The 21386-nt window shown below is 42.8% G+C and overlaps 1 protein-coding gene across 6 annotated transcripts in view; it reads left to right on the top strand.

The window, feature by feature from the left end:
* Positions 1–21386, top strand: part of PRDM16 (PR/SET domain 16) — a 459872-nt gene that overhangs the window by 139587 nt on the left and 298899 nt on the right. For 5 of the 6 annotated variants that reach the window (XM_090024494.1, XM_090024492.1, XM_090024495.1 and 2 more), the window contains one exon: positions 17011–17360. In XM_090024494.1, coding sequence (XP_089880620.1) covers positions 17034–17360 — 327 coding nt within the window. In that variant the 5' untranslated portion in view covers positions 17011–17033. Of the gene's footprint in view, positions 1–14851; positions 14904–17010; positions 17361–21386 lie in introns of those variants that run through there. The other variant, XM_090024491.1, reaches the window with a different exon arrangement.

Consider the following 21386-nt stretch of genomic DNA (forward strand, 5'->3'; position numbering starts at 1 on the left):
CATTGAGTCAGAACCCTCCGAACCGATTTGGAAATATTCAACGATTGGGACACGGACACAGCTTTAAATGTTTTTTCTACATACCTCTAGGTAGCAGGCAGCTCGCGAATGCTGTGATGCTGGGGTGCATGGAGCGTCCCACAGGAGCATGGGGGGCTTCCCAGCGTGCTCAGCAGCAGATCTGGAAGTGGACCAGAAGTACTTCCGGTCCACTTCCGGCTCAGCCAGAGAGCGCCTGCACCCTTCTGGTTCAGCCACTGGTGCCTCCCGGGTCTGGGGTGGGTCTTCCTGGGTCCCCCTGTGGCTGATCACTGAGCCAGGGAGGCGCAGGGGGGTCCCCCAGTGCACTCCCCAACAGACCTGGAAGTGGATCAAAAGTACTTCCAGTCCACTTCCTGGTTTGCCGCCAAGCACATGGGGGGAGTGGGCCTCTTCCCACCCCCACCTCTCTACACGCTCCTGTGGGACGCTGCATCTACCCCATGATCACACCATTCACGAGCCCCACTGGTACCTCGAGGTATGTAGAAAAAACTTTGAAAGCTGTGTCTATGTCCGAATTGCTGATTCTCTGAATCAGCATTGAATCTTGAGATTCAGCCAAATGAAATCAGGGACAGTGATTCAAATCACCGAATCAAATCACTGTTCCTGATTTAGGCCAAATCCAAATCGAATAGGGCCCGCTTCTCACACTCCTAATATTTATTCAAATCCAAGACAAGACTTTTTTTTTTTTCTCCCCCCAATCAACATGGGGGGCTGGGGGTGAAGAAACCTCATTTTATATTCAAGCATCATCCCAGAGTAAGTCCACAGTTCAGCTCTGGCTTTGGCCCTGGCCTTAGGGCTGAAGCTGGAACTGAGCTATTGCCTGCCACGGATGGGAGTGACTCATTTGGCAGGGAAGTGGGTTGCAGAAGAGACTGCAGGTTCATGGGGGAAAACCTGCAGCCTTCCCCCTCACCTTGCCTCCTTGTTCCTGTGCCTACCCCCCACCCCCTGCCTTGCCCACTCCCTGGTTCCCCCTTGCACCCTGTCTCTTCAGCCCTGCTGCCTTCATCCAGTTTTCCCCTCCTACCTTACCTTCTTCTCCAGCTCTGGTTCCTCTAGCCCTGACTTAACCAGATCAGGAGCCCCCACTTCTCCATTGCTGGGCTGGGCTGGGGCTGCTGCTCTTTGTCTCAGGAGCAGAGCTGCAGCAGAAGATATGGGGGTGGGGGTGAGTGGGAGGCAGGCTGCAGGGAGGATTAGGGGTTATGGGAGGTAAGCTGCAGGGAGAAGGTAGGGGTGGGGGAGGCAGGCTGCAGCGGGAATCAGTAGGTGAAGGGACAGGGAGTTAGGGGCAGGCAGCAGGGGGTTGGCACAAGCATGGGGTAACAAAGTGGAGGAGCAAGGGACAGAGGTCTGACCTTTTGCTCCCCGCTGCTGCTTTTCTCTCTATAGCAGTGGGGAGGGGTGGGGGGCAGAGCGGGCATATTTAAGACAAACTTCCGTTAATTAGATTCTATACATGGAAAGTTATAACAAATTTGTAATTTTCCATGGATAGATCCTATTTATTGAAGGGGTAGATCTTAAATTCCCAGTCGTCTAGGATTTGGTTAAATATGATAGCACACTTTGTGGCATTAGGAAAGCCAAGCACTTAAAAAATATACTGTTAAGTGCCGCCTCAGCCCTTCAGCCTGAATTACTTACCTCTTTGGATAAGCACAAATATGGAATATTCGGCTCTTCTGTGTCCTCAGTGAAGGGGCCTCCTACCTCAAGAAAAAAATTCCACCTTTAGGCTAGGGACAGAAATTACACACAAAACTGGTATAAATGATCGGAAACCAGTTCAAATCTGAGATGCAACAAAAGGTCAGTCCACATAAACCATTTTCAAAATGGCTGTAAGCAGTTTAAGATAAACCTGGAACGATGTAGTATTAGACTTAACTCATTTAGGTTAAATTGGTTTATTGAACTTTTGTCCCACATCTCCTCCAGATTCAAATGAACTCATAGACCCCTAGCATCCCAGGATGCTTTGCACCTCCCCTGCAAACCCCTGCTTTAGCAGCGCAGGGAGGCATGCTGTAGCACTCCCATCTCTGGCTTCTGGCCTGGGCCACTGCAGGCATGTGGCTGCATTTCCGGAATCAAAAGTGAATGTCTGTTCAATTGCTTATCAGTTCAATCTATGCAGCTTAAACTAACCTGCAAAGATTGAATCAGTTCTGCCTTGAGCTGTCTGTTATGATTGTCTGTTACAATCCTGAACCACTTTACTTACCAGTCCATAAATGATGGCATGACAGGGAAAGCATTACCAGATAACATGGCAAGGGAGTTTTACTGGAGACGGTACTTCCTTAAAGGCCTTCCTCCTTCCTTGCCACTTTGTCTGACAATTTTTGAATGAGCACCACAAAACGTTAGGTTGACATTCCTAGAAAACATGAGCCTGACTTTTTGAGAGAAACAGTCCTCCTACAATAAATAGGAGAAGTTAAGGCATTTATTGCTCCAGGAAATTAGGCCATGTCTTCCAGGAATCCGGCTCAACGTGAGCAGAGCCAGTGCAGTCTTTGCCTCCACTAGGCTACCATATTTCTGTCCTGGCTAATGTGTGCGGGGGAAGATTGTTCACCATGATCTTTTACTGTTTAATGTTTTAATAGTGCCTACTAATGTGAGTGTCTCTGGGTGTCAAGTGATGTTCTTTATGAGTTATAGATGTGGCTTCTAATATGTGGACGGAGACCATGAAACCATTTAATTTGAGTTCCCAGAATTAAGAGATAAAGATGTCATTAGTTTAAAAAAGGTAGCATAGAGGGGTGGGAACATAGGCTGTAGGCCCCTTCAGACTTTTAGAGAAGATAAGGGTAATTCAAAGACAGTTGGTTGCTAGAAATCCTGATGGGAAATTACAGGTTAGCAACCTGGTTTTCAGAAATACTGATCATGTGAATTTCTCTTGACTTGCATGAAATTAAAGCACCTGCTTAAAGCTAAGCAGATACTCACGTTTTTTTTTACTGAGGTAGGACTATAGGCTATGTACAAGTGTTAGTTAATTCAACGTAGCCAAAGTAGGTCAATCTAAACGTTCTTGCTTGTGCAGGCGTTCACAGGGCTTAAATCAGCCAAAAAATAAATGGTGCACCAATTGGGAAAGGGGTCAACCCAATCTGCAAAGGAGTTAACTCAATCTAGTGAATGCTTGTAGGTGTCCCTAGCACAGTCCCAGGGCTGTGCTGTTTCTACCCATCTCCACACCTATTTTTAGCTCCCTGATTTACCCCTCTCTCTGCCACCCCAAGTTACTTACCTCTGGCTGTCTGCGCCACTCCAGCAGCGACGAATGGCTGCAGGTGTGCTTCTGGTCTAGGTTTGGGTGGCTTAAAATAAGCTGCCTAAACCTAGACTGGGTGTAGCAAATGCGTATGTACCCGTAGTTACGTTCTTTTGCCCATTGGTATGTGATTCTGAGGCACCAAAACCAAATTTTTGCTGATGGAACAACAAAAAGGCAACTGCCAAATAGAGAAACAGATGCCCTTTCGACACATAATAAAAAGCAACAACAAAAAAAGAAAAGATGTTTTTATTTTTTGCAGTGGTGGGAGAGGAGTCATTTATTTGTTTCTTTACTTTTATTTTTGCTGGAGGTGTGCAGTTTTCCATGCTTTCCTTTTACCATGACAATAACCTAAATAATTCCAGTGCACATTTTAACAAAGAAGAACCAAGACTAAAGGAAAAACCACCGCAGTATCATTGGCACATTCCATAAAGTCACAAAAGGACTGGTTACGTTTCCCTGTCCAGGTAGACACATTTTTGATGCTGTTACTGCTGCTTCTTTGGAGTCAGCACAACGAAATAGGTCTCAGCAAAACCTTACATTAGTAGATGTTTTATACCTTTGCTGTTTGTTTGACTATGCCTTTTAAATTGTAGTAGGCAGCCCCATAATAGTTATAGACATTACCACTATAGTTTGCAGCTATGTCTAGTTTGAAACCTGCAAATGGAAATAAATTATGAAGTTGGGGCTGTATAGTTTTAAAAAACACTCAAGCAAATATTAATCCCCCTCAAGGTGCATTTTGACCAAATATCTCCATCTCTCTCTACAATTTTTCTCTCTTTTTATATGAGGAAGTAGTTCTTAGATATTTATATTTTCTACCCTTTCACACACATTCCTTTCCGTGGGCTGAGATTCCACATTAGCCTCCAAGAAATGTGTGAATTCATTGGGTGCCTTAAATTCTTTGCTCTTCAGTTCAGAAAATGAAAATATCAGAAGTTTTTATGTGTATGTTGTATTTACGCAAACCAAATCCACCAGAGAATCCTCTTGCCCTGGCAGATCTGTGGACTTGAGACTGTTGCTATTTTATGTGCAAGTAAAAATGACCTGTTTTCTGTGAACATCCAGTTCTTAAGTTGTCTGCCAAATTTTAGCGTGGAAAGTCACCATATATCAGCCAACAGCATAATGTAATGGAGTATGACAAAAGTGTTGTGGGCTCAATCCTGCCTTTCTCGCTGCTCTCAACACTCCCATTGCACGTGATGGGAGTTTTGAGGGGAGAAGGAATTTAGGATTGGGCCCAATTTTATGTTTATTAACTGGTCAGGGAAATCTAAAGAAGATCAGAGACTGTCAGACCGATCTGAGTTCATTGTGGGTACGTTCTGTAGGTCCCTAAGGATCTGCAGCGCTCTTACCAGTGTCTGTGAATATAAACGTCACATTTCAGATAAGGGGGTTCCTCTCTAATTGGTGTTTATGCCGTTTCAAAAAAAACCCTAATTCTTTTTCTATCTTATACAAACATTAATGTTCTGCTACTTCTTAGCTAGAATCATGCACATTTCCTTTGACACTGGATTTTTTTTCCTTTCATTACAGCTGCCAAGTAGATTATTCATGAGGCCTATCACTAATAATAAAGCATCACTTTCATTGTTGTAGGAACCTCATTGGTGTCGCACAGATTTTAGGCCTATGTCCATATCTGATTATCTATGGAATCAACCTTTCAATAGGGTCTTTTATCGAGTAATTTTGCTAGTGAGCTTTGAAGGAGTAATTTTAGTTTCATGACAATAACAATAAGGTCAAGTTGTATTTCTATAGTGCTTTTCACATAACCAGACATTCCAGAGCGTTGAAATACTTGCCAGTAGAGGAGGGAATATGTAGGACGGCATGGTTGTCATTAGTGAATGGCAGCATCCCACATACCACACTTGAATAAGAGCCAGGTATCTGTGATGAAACTTGGTAGAAGGAGATAAGCTAGCGAGCTTTGTTTTTTTCCAGTCGTGTAACACACAGCAGCAAAGAGGACAGCCAGAAAGGGTTAACAGTGCAATATGTAGTATGGAGGTGTAATGCAGAACATTTAAGACAATAATATTTTTATAGCATCTCCAACAGCAATTGCTTGTAATCAAATGGTAAGACTAACTAAAGAGGTTCCACCAAGTAGTAGAGTCCACCCACTCATGCCTGGCCCTGCCCTGCAGGAGTCTGGTATGCAGACATAGTCCAACCTAGAAACATGATCCTCTTGGTTCATGGTCATCAGCTTTTAAAAGTGAGATAAAAAGCAGCCTCCATGCCTCTCAGCTGGTAATGATTTGGGTAAGAGTCCTGGGTAGAAGTCAATCTTTGCAGATTTTGCACACTTTTTTGTTATTTCTGGGTGGACATTACTGAAAAATATCCCAGCTAGCTTGTATGACTTCTTATGTAGAGATGTTCTGCACCCATATTGTCCCAGATGTTTTCTTCATGTCTTATTTCCTTGCATAAGGGTAGAAAAGATAGGGGAAAAGAGAGTGAAACAGCACTTTAGAGTAATACCACCATTTACTGGGTGCGTCTACATGAGACATGTAGTGCACAGTAGATTAATTCTACTGCACATTAGCTTGTCATGACAAAGAGCATGCTAATGCGCAGTAGAATTAGTCTACTGTGCAGTAAGCATCACAAAAACTCAGTGGGCTATTGCTACTGTGCACTAGTGCTGGCTGCTGCGCATTTACATAGTACCTCATATTAGATGTACTAAACAATGTGCAGTAGCAGTGGCACATTAATGCATGTGTAGACGTGCCCAGTGAGTGACTTATTTTATTCTAAGAGCCGCAGATGAACATTGTACTCCAGAAGGATAGCATCATGTAAGTATGCTGGGATGACTCTTAATGACCACCATGCCTTTCTCAGCCATGGCAGGCCATGCCACCTGACAGTGAGGTCAGACTGATGAAAAGCCTAGCTTATGAGAATACCACTAGCAAGCCACCTCACAGATGCACACTCCAGGCTGAATTGCTTTGGCTTACCACCAGCTATTGTTCTATTATTATGCATTAATGTGACAGAAAATATAAATCTGTAAAACATTTGCAGGTTGGGAGCAACATGAGGCTTTCCATTGGCTTCAACAGGCTTTGAATCAGAGGTATGGAGGTATTTGAATCAATTGCCTGGCACTCAGGCAATTCTTCTGGGTTGTTTTTTCAAATGGGAGCATTGCCTGAGGAATATACTGAACCCTGTTGATGCACAGCCAATAGGAAGGATTGCTGTGGAGCTGCACTGCCAAGAGGGAGCACTGAAGTCAGGATGTCTCCTGAAATTCCTGGGCACGTTCAGAGTAAATTCTGTGTCAGAAATGCAGCTACTACCCACCCTGCGCAATCCAGCTCTTCTGCAAACTGGCGTATGGGAAATGGGCGCAAAGCAATAGTTCTGTTTTTCTCTGTACCCATCCCTCCTCTTTTTCAAGGGATGGAAAGGACTGAAAGATGCAAAGATCCATTTGGACAAACATCCCAAAGTTGAAATGCCTTCAGGCAGCCTATCTGAAGTCTGGAGATCCTGTATGGTTTCTAAAACTTCCTCTCAGGTACCGGGTAGATCAGAACTGCCATGAGAATATTCTGTTTCCTGGTCACTTGGTATTTCCACTTCAAGTCTCAGAAAGTGCAGCACTACATGGAAATGGAAAAGCTAACCCTGCTTCACTGATCCTCCAAAAATAGAGTTAAATCGAGTGCGAGGTTAAACTGCAGGATGACTTTTTAGCTTTATTTGGACTAGTCTGTTCAGCCCTAATAGCAATGTAACTTAATTAATGGGCTTTAATACTGAATGGTCTTTATTCTCTACCTGCACCATTTCACGTTTCTCACAGGCTGCTCTCCACCAAGCCCAATTTTGCTTTTCAACTCTGTTGGAATTCCTGTTCCTTAAGTGCAAAAGAGGCTAATCATAGAGTAGAAAATAATTTGACTTGCTAATACCAGGAGAGAAAACATTTACAGCAACCACAAGTATTTTCAGGATTATGGTGTATAATGCTTATGAAAGCTTGTTTCTGGGGACATGTTTGCGTAAGCAGGGTTGCGCTTTTTACTAGAGGAAACACTGGTAAGCTGTAGTAGGTGGTTTGCTGCATTTCCTCAAAGCTGGAACAGAAAAAGTCAGCAAGTACAGCAAAATCCTCTCCCTGGGTGAAATAGGCCACGCAGGTTCTTAGAGGGAGGAAAAAAGAAGCAGTCTCGAGAAAATCTTTATTAGATCTGAAAAAGTGAGGAGATATTTCTTTAGTACAGGAGGCCCATTCTGAGATTACAACAGAGATGCAGTACATACTCCTTAAGCTGAGCCCCACTGTAGTAGCTGCTCTCCCCTGATAGTTCCTATGTGGCAGTAAAAATGTCTTCCATGCTGCAGTGAAAACTGTAATTTTTGTTGGGTGCTATTTTTTCCCCTGATTACATCAGAGGTCAGTCATTAATATGCACTGTGGGAGTCCCTCTCATTTCTGCACAGCCCACAATGAAGCAGTTGTTGGACTTGTTATCATAGTGGAAACTACTGTGCAATGAAAGCACAGTCATGCTGCCTCATGTTTAATTGAGAGATGGTAAATCTGTTCCCAAAATACTTGAACTACTTGTATTGTATGACAAATGTGTTTTTCTTTTTCTTTTCATCTGTTTTTTTCCTTTTTCCCCTTTGGATGAAGAAAGCTCCATTTCCCCTACATATGAAGGTCATCGCTCAGCAATTGACTCTTGTTGGAAAATCCCCAAACATTAGTACTCTGAGAGTCACCCATTTTCCCTCTAAGGTTTCCTTCTTGCTCATTTTGAGGCTCCTCTGGGTTGGTATGCTTTGCTTTTCTGCCCTGTTTAGAATTGAATTACGTGGCCCAATTTTCAAGGCTCTCTGGTGTTTGCATGGGCAGCTGGCAGCATTTTGACAGCCTCTTTTGTCATGTGCTATCATGATAGTTGAGATCAGCATGAATCATCTTGATAAGATCCTAGATTTGAATGTCAAGGCGCGGAGGAGTGGAGGGCATTCTCCATGACTCCAGAAGTCTCTTATTACTCCACAAAAACACAACAGACCTTCTTCTCATCTCACTTACATGAAGTCTTAAACCCAGCTTAGCTTCACAGAGCCCTGTAGCAAGAGATCAGAATCCAGAGACCAGGGCTGTGGGCCACAGTAGAAAGCCCAGCATCTGTGTAACATGTTTGGTTTGAAGGGGTTCTCGCATGTTACTCACACATGCAATTTTATTTAATTAGTTGTTGGTAATTTTTCACATTGGGCATATGCTCAGCTCATAGATAGTTCTGATGGGCCCATGATATAATTTAAAAATAAGCAATTAGTATTTAGATGCCAACATTTGAGTGTCACTGCAGGAAATACTGTATGTTTCCACATTAGGAAATCAGAGATCGGGATATGGGCACTCCAGTGCCTGCCTCGAGCAGAGTTGAAAGTCAGGGAGAGCCAGGGTGCAGAGACTGAGGTGAGATCTGGAACAGTTGACCTACACGGGAATCAGGGCATGGAAAGGAAGCAGAAGGGTGAAGGTCACCAAAGGGCGAGGCTGATCAAAGCGTCTGGGCAGGGAGGATCAAAGACAGGACTTGAAGGCAAGGCGTAGGCTTAGCAGGGCAGCTCAGACTCTAAATGAAATGTGCTGAAGAATTGCCACTTGCCAGCAGCCTGTTCAACCCTCTTATGACTAACTGTGGAAGAAGGATGTTCAGACAGAAACAGGGTTCTAGCTAAGCTCATTTCCAGCATGCTGTGGGCATAATTATACAAATAAGCTGGCTCCCTGTAATTCACTGTGCTGTGCCTTTGGTTCAGTGGCAGCCTTTTTGTGGGTCTTTTTCGCTTACCCAGTTTCATCTGCTTCCACCCTTTGTTCCCTCACACTCAGCCTTCCGTTCACTTCTGTGTTTGCCTGGATATGCTCTGTGTCCTGAAAGACACTACTTCACAGTCAGGGCGGCTAGGAGCAGGAACCAACTTCCAAGGGAAGTGGTGCTGGCTCCTACCCTGGGGGTCTTCTACAGGAGGCTTGACGATTACCTAGCTGGGGTCATTTGAGCCCATTTTCTCTCCTGCCCAGGGCAGGGGGTCAGATTAGAAGATCTGCAAGTCCCTTCCAGCCCTGCAGCCATGAATCTACGAGCCAATCCCAAGGTTTTGCTTTGAGAGTTTTCCGTTCCAATAGCATATGGTGGTCCAGGCACTTCACTAGCCATTTGTTTTTCCCACCTTGAAATCAGACAGTTTTTTGAATTTGTCACTTGAAAAATCAGGTATCATAGGTTTGTCTTTGCACTATAAGTCCCATGATTACCAAGGATTAATAGGCCACATTCTATTTCAATTACATTTACAGAAGCTGTGTGTTCCAATGCTGACATGTTAATTGATGGGATATACATTTATTTCTCTTAATTTAGGATTAACAAGGATGGAATAGACTTATTATGATGTAACTGCTACTAATCTACAATAAATATAGTTTAAGGGGAACCATTATTGTGTTCCTCCACATCTAATAACTGTCTTATTAAGGCTGATATTTGGGAATAATAATTTAATGTTTTACCCAAGTTTCTGTTAAAGCTTCTGTCTTCTTGCCAAATGTAAAACCTATATTTATTGCTGTAAATGAATTTTGGAAGTAATGTCAGTTTGGCTTCAGTATAGTTGGAGGCCTGTGAATACCAATTTATTATGCTTCATTTAAATAATGTATATTGCAGTGCACAGTAGCCAATACACTAGAGCTAATGTGGCAGAAATTATGGAGACCCATGATAACTCAGTTTTCATTTCCTAGTAACATTCCTGGCAAAGGCTGAAATTTATTTTATGCTAAATTTTAGCCCTTGGGGAAGAAGGATATTTTTTTGGAAAACACTTTAGTGATAGTTTGTGATAAAATTCTGATGCTGTGACTCTGGTTTACTGGAAACTTATCCGGGGTTATTCCACTGGCTTCAGCTGAGTCAAGGTATTAGGCATCAGCAGTAAAAGTATCAGACTATACACTGACTCATAACTTTTATGAATACATTTATGCAAATTGAAAAGGATCTGGCCCATAGTTAGGAACCTTTCTTCCTCATAAAGGACCAGTCAAATGCCATATTGTAAATAGTTACAACTCCTTTGGAGCATGCCCAGTTGGTGCCTGCTCATCAGTGACTTGGATGATCATCAGTGACTTGGATGACGGGGTAGAAAGCACCCTGTTCAAGTTTGCTGATGACACTAAGATGTCGGGGGATGTGGGTGCACTAGAAGGGTGCAATAGGCTACAAGCTGACCTTGACAGGTTGCAACGGTGGGCGGATGAGAATAGGATGGGGTTTAACACTGATAAGTGCAAGGTGTTGCACATGGGGAGGAAGAACCAGCACCACACTTACAGGTTGGGGAACTCCCCTCTTGCCAGCACGGAGACGGAAAAGGATCTTGGAGTCGTCATTGACTCCACGATGAACATGGGCCGGCAGTGTGGGGAGGCAGTCAAGAAGGCCAACCGTACCCTGTCATGCATCTACAGATGCATCTCGAGCAGGTCCAGGGAGGTGATCCTCCCCCTCTATGCGGCACTGGTCAGGCCGCAGCTGGAGTACTGCGTCCAGTTCTGGGCGCCACACTTCAAGAGGGACGTGGACGATATGGAAAGAGTTCAGAGGAGGGCCACTCGTATGATCAAGGGTCAGCAGGGCAGGCCTTATGAGGAGAGGCTACGGGACCTGAACCTGTTTAGCCTCCACAAGAGAAGGTTAAGGGGGGACCTTGTGGCCTGCTACAAACTGGTCAGGGGGGATCAGCGGGTATTGGGGGAGTCCCTGTTCCCCCGTGCGCTGCCAGGAGTGACCAGGAATAACGGTCACAAGCTGGCGGAGGGTAAGTTTAGATTAGATATTAGAAGGCGCTACTTCACAGTCAGGGCGGCTAGGGCCTGGAACCAGCTTCCAGGGGAAGTGGTGCAGGCTCCTAGCCTGGGGATTTTTAAAAGGAAGTTAGATGAGCACCTTGCCGGGGTCATCTGACCCCGGTGCTCTTTCCTGCCAAGGCAGGGGGTCGGACTAGATGATCTACCTAGGTCCCTTCCAACTCTAGCTACTATGAAACTATGAAAGCTCAGTCAGACTTTGCACCATCACAGCTGCACTTTCTCCTTATGTATGAGGCCTGACAGCAGCTGCTGCGGAGACAGTTTCAACAATCGCATTTGTAAACATCAGATGGGATCATAACCAACAGAATCCCTCTCAAAGTTGTGATCAAGATTATCCCCAAATCCTGCAAAGGTGCTGCCTACCTAGGAGGAGAGAGGCACATTAGCAGCTCTGTTCCCATCCAGGGTGCTTTGCAGGACTACTTTATATATGCTGGTTGCAGTGAATAATCAGCTGATCATGAGCTTGTAGTACAACACTGGTTAAAAGGACTAATGCAATCGTTTAGTGTATGAAGTGAGGACTGTTGCATAGAAGTCAAAGTCCTGTCCTAAGCCTAGAAGCCATTGGGGTAACACAATTAAAATGCACCAATTTCTGTAGGCAATGGCACACAAAGGACAGATGTAGCTAGCATCATGTCTACTTGCCTTTGACTCTGTACCCTGAGTGAATAGGGACCCATTTACAACTACTGTTGACTGGAGTAGCTTTTAGCTGCAGTATTGGGAAAATTCAGTGGCTGGAAGTTGACAACAATTCAAATAAGAAATAAGGTGTGCTTTCTAATAGCAGTTATTCACCGAGACTAGAATTGTGGTTAATTCCAAAACTTGCAGTGGATTTGTTATCACTGGACATTCTTGAGTAAAAAATTGGATGTTTTTCTAAACTGCATTTTGAAACTGGGCACTGCATTTTAAAGAAGGATGCAGACAAAATAGGATTCAAAAGCAAGCAATGAAGATGATAAAGGGGTTGGAAAACGAGCCATATGAGGAGAAGTTGCAGGAACTACTTGTGTTTAGTTTGGAAAAGAGAAGATGGTGGAGGGGGGATCATGATAGCAGTTTTCAGATATTTGAAAGGCTGCCATGAAGAAGATGGAGAAATAGTGTTCTCTCTTGACATGAGAAGAGACAAAGTACAGTAAAGTAGATACAGCTTAACTCGCATAAAAAACCTCCTCACTGTAGGAACGGTAGGGCAAAGGAACAAGCAGTCTAGCTAGAGATGTGAAAGCTTCATTGGAGGTTTTCAACAAAAGGCTGGATAAGTATCTGTCTGTTAGGAACGGAAAATCCTGCAGCTCTGCAGAGGTTTGGACCAAACGAGCATTGAAGGCCCTTCCAACCTACGAGACTGTGATTCCAAATTATAGTTCAACCACTATTATTGGACTGAAAACAGAAATTAATTCAGGGAAGTTCTAGGGCTTGTACTACACAGATGATCAGGCTGGATGATCACAATAGCCCCTTCTGGCCATAAAATCTATGAATCAGGTACTTGATTACTAATATAGCAGACTGTCTTGATTTCCGTAAGAATGGGAGGTAGTTGGCTAACATTGTATTTTCCGTAACCTAGTTGCGTTCCACTCCTCACCCCCATCCCTCTAACGCTAGTCCCTCACTCGGGTGCTCTGTATTTCCCTTCTGGCTTTGTCATCTTTTTTGGTTCATGATTCTTAACATCTACTAATACAATTCAATCTGCTTAACATAGTAGACCCACTTGGCAAGGGCCACCAGCTGATTTAGTGCAAGTTTTAGAGGAAGAATATTGAGGCTGGCATGACTAAGTGGAACTCATGAAGATTTACATTTTTATGACTATATCCTGGAGTTTTTTTCCCCTAGATACATCCCTACTCCCAGTATTTTGTTTTTTTCTTCCTTTTTTTTTTTTTTTTTAGGCCTCCCTAAAGAAGGTTTTGGAATGATCATCATAGTCATGAACCTATAACCTGAAATCACTGAAAAACCAAAATAAAGCATTTCAGGTTTCCTTACAAGTAAATAACATACAATTGTGTAGCATATTTCTAAGTCGTAAAAAACTGATGTTCTTGGCAGAGCCATCCAGCAAGCTAGAAGAGAGTGATTGGAAACACTTCTACTGTAATTGAAGCCTGGTTAGCAGTCATTGTAGGCCTATGTTTGGATTGCAAACTACAGTGGTACTTTTACAAATTACCCTTCTCTGGATTGTTGTGTTTACTGAAAAATAGATCTCCTCCATTCATGCTTAAAGGAGGTGTTTGTGGGGTGAAAGGATGCCTTTTTTGGGAGGGAATGAGAGTGGAAACCTTTATAGAAAGCCTAGTTTTTCCTTCCCATTCCACTTCAAGGGTGAGGAAGATTGGTCATTTGGTGAAGGCAATAAACAACCTGCTTAACATAGTAGACCCACTTGGCAAGGGCCACCAGCTGATTTAGTGCAAGTTTTAGAGGAAGAATTTCAGTTTTGTTTCCCAGCTCTGCAACAGCTGTCCTATGTGAACACAGGCATGTTACTTAATTTCCCTGCACCTCAGTTCCCCATCTGTAACATGGCATGAGGATCCCTTGCCTCGTGCCTGTTCAGGCTGTCAGCTTTCTGAGACCACAGCTTTCTCTTACTATGTACCAGAGGCTGTACAGACTGAACGGCACTACAGTAATACCATATAAATAATAACCAAATCCTGTAGCAAGCCTCATACACATCAGATGTGCACTCTGTCTATAGCAGCACAGTAAAGCAACTCAAGGCTATTTTTTTTTCGCTGCAAGAGGTTTGCTTCGTCCGACTTCTGGAGCAGGCTGGTCAAAAATCCCACTTTCTGAGGGAAATCCTGAAGAAAAAGATTCCATTTGGAATGAAAAGCATGCATTTCAAAAGTTCCTGCTGTTGGGGAAACCAGGGTGTGGGGAACTGGGGTTCATTTCCGAATGACTAAAATAAAAATGTCAAAATGACATTGAGCAGGAGAGCTGGTACTCTGAGGCTTTCTACCTAGCCACAGCTTCAAACATTTCCTGGTCTGACAGAGATCTTGGAAACCATTAAGTTTTCCACATTCCCAGCTCTGCGGTGTGAAGCTGGAGCCAGGGCTTCTTACTGCTGCAGCAGAACCCCAGCCACTCCTGCCATCAGTACCAGGAGCCCCAGAGCTCCCGGGACTCTAGGCAGTCCGCAGGGCAAAGCTACGCTAGAGCTGCAAATGCTGGAAGGCCCTTTCTTCCCAGTAGTCTTGCAGATGAACTGTCGGGAGACGAGGCGGTTTGTCACGGGCACGCAGGGTTCTGCTGGAGGTTCGTCCAGACCGACGTGTTTCCATGCCCCGTGTCCGTTTCAGTGAATCGGCATTTCCCGACGCAGATCTGTTTTGTTGGAAAATTCTCAGCTCTCTCTCATTCTGGGTCCCAGTGTCTTAGCCATCCTCAACACCTGATGGAATAGGCTTCAAATCCTCACTTTCTTTTTTTTTTTTTCTTCAGGGGGTGAAGCGAGGAGGCATTTAGCTTTTAGAAGCGAAAATCAAACATGAAAATTGATGCTTGCGGCTATGGCTTTAATGACGGCATGTCCTTGTAATTATCTCAAGTGTAATAATTTGTGCTTGCTAAAATAACAACACTAATTTCCTAATTGTTCTGTAAGAATGAAGCCTCAACACTCTTGCAGGATTAAGGATGTTTATTGTTTAAAAGAAACAAAACAAAACCCAACAAAAAAACACAACTCCATCCCATTTTCCAGTCTGATTTGGCCCAGTCATTCAAAGCACTGAGTACCTTCTACTTTATTTGTAAACATTTTGAGGCAAGGGTGCTAAGCCCTCACTAGCTTGGACACATTGTTTGTAACTGGACACAGTTACCAATTCTGACTAATAATGCTAATTGCTCCTACTTACAATTTTACCTTTATTCTGCATACATCCCATTTAAATGTTTTATGTGGGTGTTTTTGTAACCTAAACAACTTAAGAACTTTAGGCACAAGGGGAACAGCTGCAGTTCTGCTGTTGCTTTTGTGAAAAGATCACACAAATCAATTAAAAAAAGAAACCGCCAGGCCACTTAAATACTAATAATTGCTGTTCTGAATGCTGCTAAATTAAAGAAGTGTTTTAGCCACATGACTTTTAAAGGTTTTGGTTTCCTCAGAAAGAACGGTTTTAAATAGTTCTTGAATTGATCTGTTTCTAACCAGATTATGAAATGATGCATGGAATAATATCAGTTCCAGAAAAATATACAACTTTTCCATAGCTTTCTGTTTCAGTGTAGTAGCTTCAAACCACACCCCTGTCCTATGGAGTTTTGTGAAACAATATATGTACTGTGGTTGGGAAGGCAACTTAAAATGTCCACTGCTTAAGCATATATGATACATTACTCTTAATACAATATTGTAAACTAGTGATGCTATAGCTCTGCTTGAGAAGGAACATTCATTGCCAAGTGCCAAGCCACATATAAAGAAGGAGACATAATTTGAAGGTCAAGTTGGCCACAGATTTTATTAAATAACCCATTGAACCAAATCTAAAACTAGTCAGGCAGCTCTTGCCAAACTTGAACCACAGGTGCTGATGACTATATTACTCCTGAAACCTGTAGACTGTCTTAGGCCCCGTCCCATGTCCTGGGACAGAGCTTCTTAGGTGGTAATGTGCTGTCCATACTCTAGGACTGATTTCTACTGATGCTCTCCACAAGCTATAATGATGTTGCGGGATGTTCGTGGAGAAGTGCTGTTGTTCATTCATTGTCACCATGAACTGACAGATTCTTCTCACCTCAGCCCTGTAGCTGGGGGCAGGTGAGGCTGTTCAGTTGAAAGGCTGCTCATGAGAGATGTTCACAAAGTGCAAATAAGACATTTAGTAGCTCTGTTGTGCAAGCACTTCCTGCCGTACTGTCAATGAGTGGAAGGAAGCACCTATGCTTCCTGGTATGGAGGTGTGACTTATTTCATGGCCCACAAAGGAAAGAGAGAGCTCCGTTTGATGACTTAATTTTTGTGCATGTGAAATCTCAACCAAAATTTTGCTTTTTTGTGGCCTGTGGCCTTTGATGTAAAGTATATTGAGCCGCTTAGAGAAATGAACAATTATAGGCAGCTCTAGTTCCTTGTCTGTTTTCCTCCAGTCTCATTTCCTCAATGGAGGTTGTCTGTAATGACTTCCCTGAGGCAATGCAGCATGATAGGCCTGGTTAGTAGCCCCCATTCCTGCTGTCTCATATACTGCACAGCCAGTATCTCTATGTCCTTTTTTTCTGGCTCACTATTGCCTTTTATTCCTTTCAAAATACAACTTCCATTCTGAGGTGTGAAACTTTGTGACACTCAGTACTCTTCAAACCAACAGACATCTTAAGCAATAACTTGGACCCAAAGAATTAGCCAAGGAAGGGGGAGCCTTATATCATTATCATTAGCTGTGCATTATTTTAGACGTAGACCCAAACTTGAGCCCTTCTTCTTCAGGTTATGGAGGAGGCATGGAAATACCTCAAAATCAACAAAGGTAACTGTGAGTCTGAAGTCTGGAGCTCAGGATCATCATTCTTCTTGCACCGTTTCTTAGCACGTCCTCAGCATTTTGATATTTCTTGTTTAGGGCAAGGGAGATCACTAATTGTTCACCTCAGGATGACAGGTTGTTTTGTTCTGTTGTTTCCTCTGTAGGTGATAGCGAGATTGTAAATAATATGTACGAGACCGATCCCGATCTCCTGGCTGGTGAGAGTGCAGAGGAGGAAACAGAGGACAGTATTATGTCCCCCATCCCTGTCGGCCCTCCATCACCTTTTCCCACCAGCGAGGACTTCACCCCCAAGGAGGGCTCACCTTATGAAGCTCCTGTCTACATTCCTGATGACATTCCAATACCAGCAGATTTTGAACTCAGAGAATCCTCGATTCCAGGGGCAGGGCTAGGGATCTGGGCCAAAAAGAAGATTGAAGCTGGGGAAAGATTTGGACCTTATACGACAGTGCAAAGGAACACGCTAAAGGAAACAAACTTTGGATGGGAGGTAAGCAAGCTGAATATGATTGATCACACTCATTTGTCTTGTACAAACTGTTTAATAAGCTAGACTGAGTCCTGACTGGCCTGGGGATAGGAGTGTATGGGAAGGAGTGACTTTACTAATGTTATGTTTCCCTGGCTTATCTTGCAAAACAGTTTGCATGCACTATTTAAAGAAAAAAGCATCCAAAATCCTGTAGGTCTTCCTCTGGGGTACAAATACTGCTCTAGCACTATTTTAGTACGGTTGGCCTTACTGATGTTGGACCATTTCTTAAAATACATATTCTTGCAATTTTCAAGTTGTGTTTCAGAACTTGCTGCCACAACAGAACAAGTAAGATTAATTGCACTATACATTTGCAGATAGCAAAATATTTCAATATTCCACCCTAGATATTCAGTCTGTGTTTGCGTTGCCAGACCTTACAAGCTGTTCAACGAAAATAGCTTGCTAACATCCTTGAAGCAGGCATTCTGGAGCTCACTATCCTGTGACCATGGTAAAGAGGCACAAAAAGACATGGGGCGGGGTTTCCTCTAGAAGAGAACAAGGAGTTTTTTTAGAAAATGGAAAACAGTGTTGAACCCCATTGGGAGTCTATCCTTAGACTCTTCCCAAGCCTCCCCCATTTGTATATTCCTACATGCTCCGACACGTTCTGATTCAAATGCATCAGAGCAGACTCAAGTAATTAAGTTTGCTCCAGCGTGCTGCAGTGTCTCATGTATTTAGCGTCCCCGTGTTTCAAAATGGCAGCTGGGGCACTTTAAAGCTGGTCGAACAAGCTTTAGTTAAAGCGCCACCACTGCCATTTTGAAACACGGGGCCCTGAATACATGAGCCACTGCAGGCATTTTAATTAGAGCAACTCCTGAGAGCTGCTCTAATTAAAATGCCCCTGCCCCCCACCCCGGAGCATGTGTATGGGAGTCCAAAGTATCCTTCCCCACCATTAAATGGGGAATCCATTTAGAACTGAATCTGAAGGCCAGATCTTCAGATAGCATGAACTGGTGTCAGTCTATTGCTTTCAGCCGTTTCACATTCTCCAGAGAGTTGGCACAGCATCTGTCACTTCATGCTTACACATATCTAATGAGGTCTAAGAAACTGGGTTCGAGAAGAGAAACTGTGGAATTCCTTTTAAACTGTATTGCCCGTGATTTAGTCATGTTTGTGATCTGTGCGCTGCTGGAAACGACAGTAACATCCCAATAAGCTTTCTCATGTGGAAAAAAAAGAGGCAGGTATAGTCTGTATGATTTAAACCAGCACAAGGCAATAGAACAACAATTAATATCATGTTGCTCTGAAATTCTCTGGCATACTTCGTTTCACTACCTCGATGCAGACAGCTCATTCTAAGGGAAGCTTAGCTACTGGATATCTTTACTTGTGCCTGAATCTCTTTCACTTACGAATGTATTAGAGCACAGATCGTCTATTTAAGAACCATTTAAGTGTCTTCAGTGCAGGATGGTGTAACAGTCACAGACCCATGAAATCTAACTTGGTTAGACTTTTCTTTTTCTCCAGTAAGTTATAACTGGGGAGAATTATTTCAGAATGTTACATTAGCTCAAACACATATTGGCAGCTTTGCAGAAACTTTCATGATTTTCAGTAGTGTTAAAACAAAAATACCTGAAGTTCTGTTAACCCCAGTAGCTAGGAGACCCTTGGGGAGATGCTCTCCAGAAAGGTTTTCAGTATTTCTTGGTTTTGGTCAGGTTAGTAACTGGATAGCACAAGAGTCACCTTTCTCTTGGTATTTCTTCTTCCTGTCCTGGCTGAAATTCAACGCAAACACATGATGTAGTTACTTTACAGGTTTTATGTTGTTCACACACACAGTCCCAAAACCTTAGAAAAGTTTTTATAAACTCACCTCTACAATCAGAAACCAGCCAGTGAAAAATCACCAAAAATAGCATTCATTTGTAGCAGCTTTCCTCATGTCTGAAACAATTCACTTTGTATTAGCAAGGACCTACTTACTCCATGACTTACAGGGATGGATAAATTGTCATTTTTTTCCTTGAATATCTTTGTGCGTAGGATTTTACTCATGTGAGTGGTCACAAACACAATGAATAATAAGAGCGATCTGAAACTATTTGTGTGAGGAAATGAAAGTTGTCTTGAAATTAAATGGATCTTGAGGCATATAATATCAAATGACACTAATCCTCACTAGCAATAAGAATTTTATACATTATTAAAGAAACCTAAACAGGAGTTATTTGAAAAGCTGCTGATATGCCATAATTTTTTTTGTCCAAGTTCATAAATAACAAAGAATTGTCAAAAAGAAGAAAGGTCAGATTTAATTTAAACTAAGTTTATGCTCAGCTCTTCTCGTATTTATACTTCTAAAATGTATTGATTCTGTAGACTTTACAGTTACATTTTGTGAAGCCCAGAGAAATGTGCCCAGCTGCAACAGATGTGTTTGCTTACTTTTTAAAATACGTCTAAAGTGTATAAAAGAGCTGAAGGTACTCGCTGCGAAAACAAAATTCAACTATATTTTGCCTTCCCTCTGCAATAGGAAGTTTCTGAGGTGCTAGAATCAGGGCTTGGTTGAATGAATGAATGAGTCAGATCTCCCTATCATAATTTTTTTTTTTTTTTAAGAGAAAAGGAAAGACATGTGAAAAGAGAACTCACAGCTTAACTTTTCCGGATATGTAATGGAGGTGCCTCGTAGGTTCATCCTGGAGTTAGCTTTTTCTGTTGTGCACTTCAGAATGTGTTGAATGTTGGGTCAACATTGCTTTCAAAGTGTGCTTGTGGAAAAGGAGTTTTTCATCCGTTAGAGCATTGGAAATATTTGGCCATTTCAGGGAGGGTGTGGGTACAGAGAAGCTGTGGAATCGCACAAAATACTGTTCACATGTTAAATATTCTTTTATGAGCAATATGGTAATACCTTGTGGAACGAAGGAAAACATTCCTCAAGGAATATGCCGTCTAAATGGTTCTTAGGCCACAAAAAGGAAGTGCCTTTAACAGAGAAGTTAATCCTCCCGTTTTTTTCCAAAACTGTTACATTCGGAATTAGGTTTTATTCAGGTCTGTCCTCCTTAGGCTGTGCACAGACATCATTTTTAAAGTGTGTAAAAAAATGTGAGTGCATTGTGGGGAAGGGCTTGTTGCACACAAGTACATATCAGCTGTTCTGATTTAGCTGCTACGTCTGTCTGCTGTGATAGCAGTGTAAGAGGCCCAAGAACTACTGTAGCCCTACTTCATTCAGGGTTGAAGTTATACCAGTTTTGCTCCATCTTACACCATAACAGGAGCATACAGACATAACAGCTATAGTGGAACATCTTACGCAGGTATAATTTAATGCCAGTGTAACTGTTACCGTGTCCACACCTTTGGAACACTTGGTAGATAAAACACTATCTTTTTGGCTCACAAGTCTTGGAAATTGGAAGAAATTTGAATACTGGAAAACTTTTTCTTTGACCTTGAGGTAACTTTGTTTTTGTCTCCTATGTTATTCTGATAAAGGCTTTTGTTTACTTTCATATTTTTAAGTAATGTTGCATATCTCCATTACTCACCAAATGCCAGGCCCGATACAGGCCATATCTATTATCTGCCATATATGTTGACTTTGTGATACTATTTATTTTTGTGGTGTACGTGAGTGAATTTCCCTTCTCTATGGTATTCCTCGCATTGCTGCAGCATTCTTTTGTTCCCTGGCTGACAGGTACATTTCATGCCAGAAAGTTAGAAGTATTTGTCCTCACTCCAACGTCCTCAAACACTGTCTTAGATCCACCCTGACGCTATCTTGTTTGACCTTGGTAGTACAGACACCAATCACCTACTTTTTGGGCTCCTCCCCGTTTTGTTCTGGGTCATTTTCCAATCACTTCTAAGCAGTTTTAAACTTGTCTTTAGAAATCTGCGTTGTGTCACGCCACCTAGACGTGCCACATAGGAGATGGTTTTGTATCTTTTCTGTGTTCTAAACTGGAATCCACGTTTTGAACAGTGCTTCTGCCT

The sequence above is a fragment of the Crocodylus siamensis genome, chromosome 12 (genome assembly GCF_052110815.1).
Source record: "Crocodylus siamensis isolate JL-2025a chromosome 12, ASM5211081v1, whole genome shotgun sequence".
Taxonomy (NCBI): domain Eukaryota; kingdom Metazoa; phylum Chordata; order Crocodylia; family Crocodylidae; genus Crocodylus; species Crocodylus siamensis.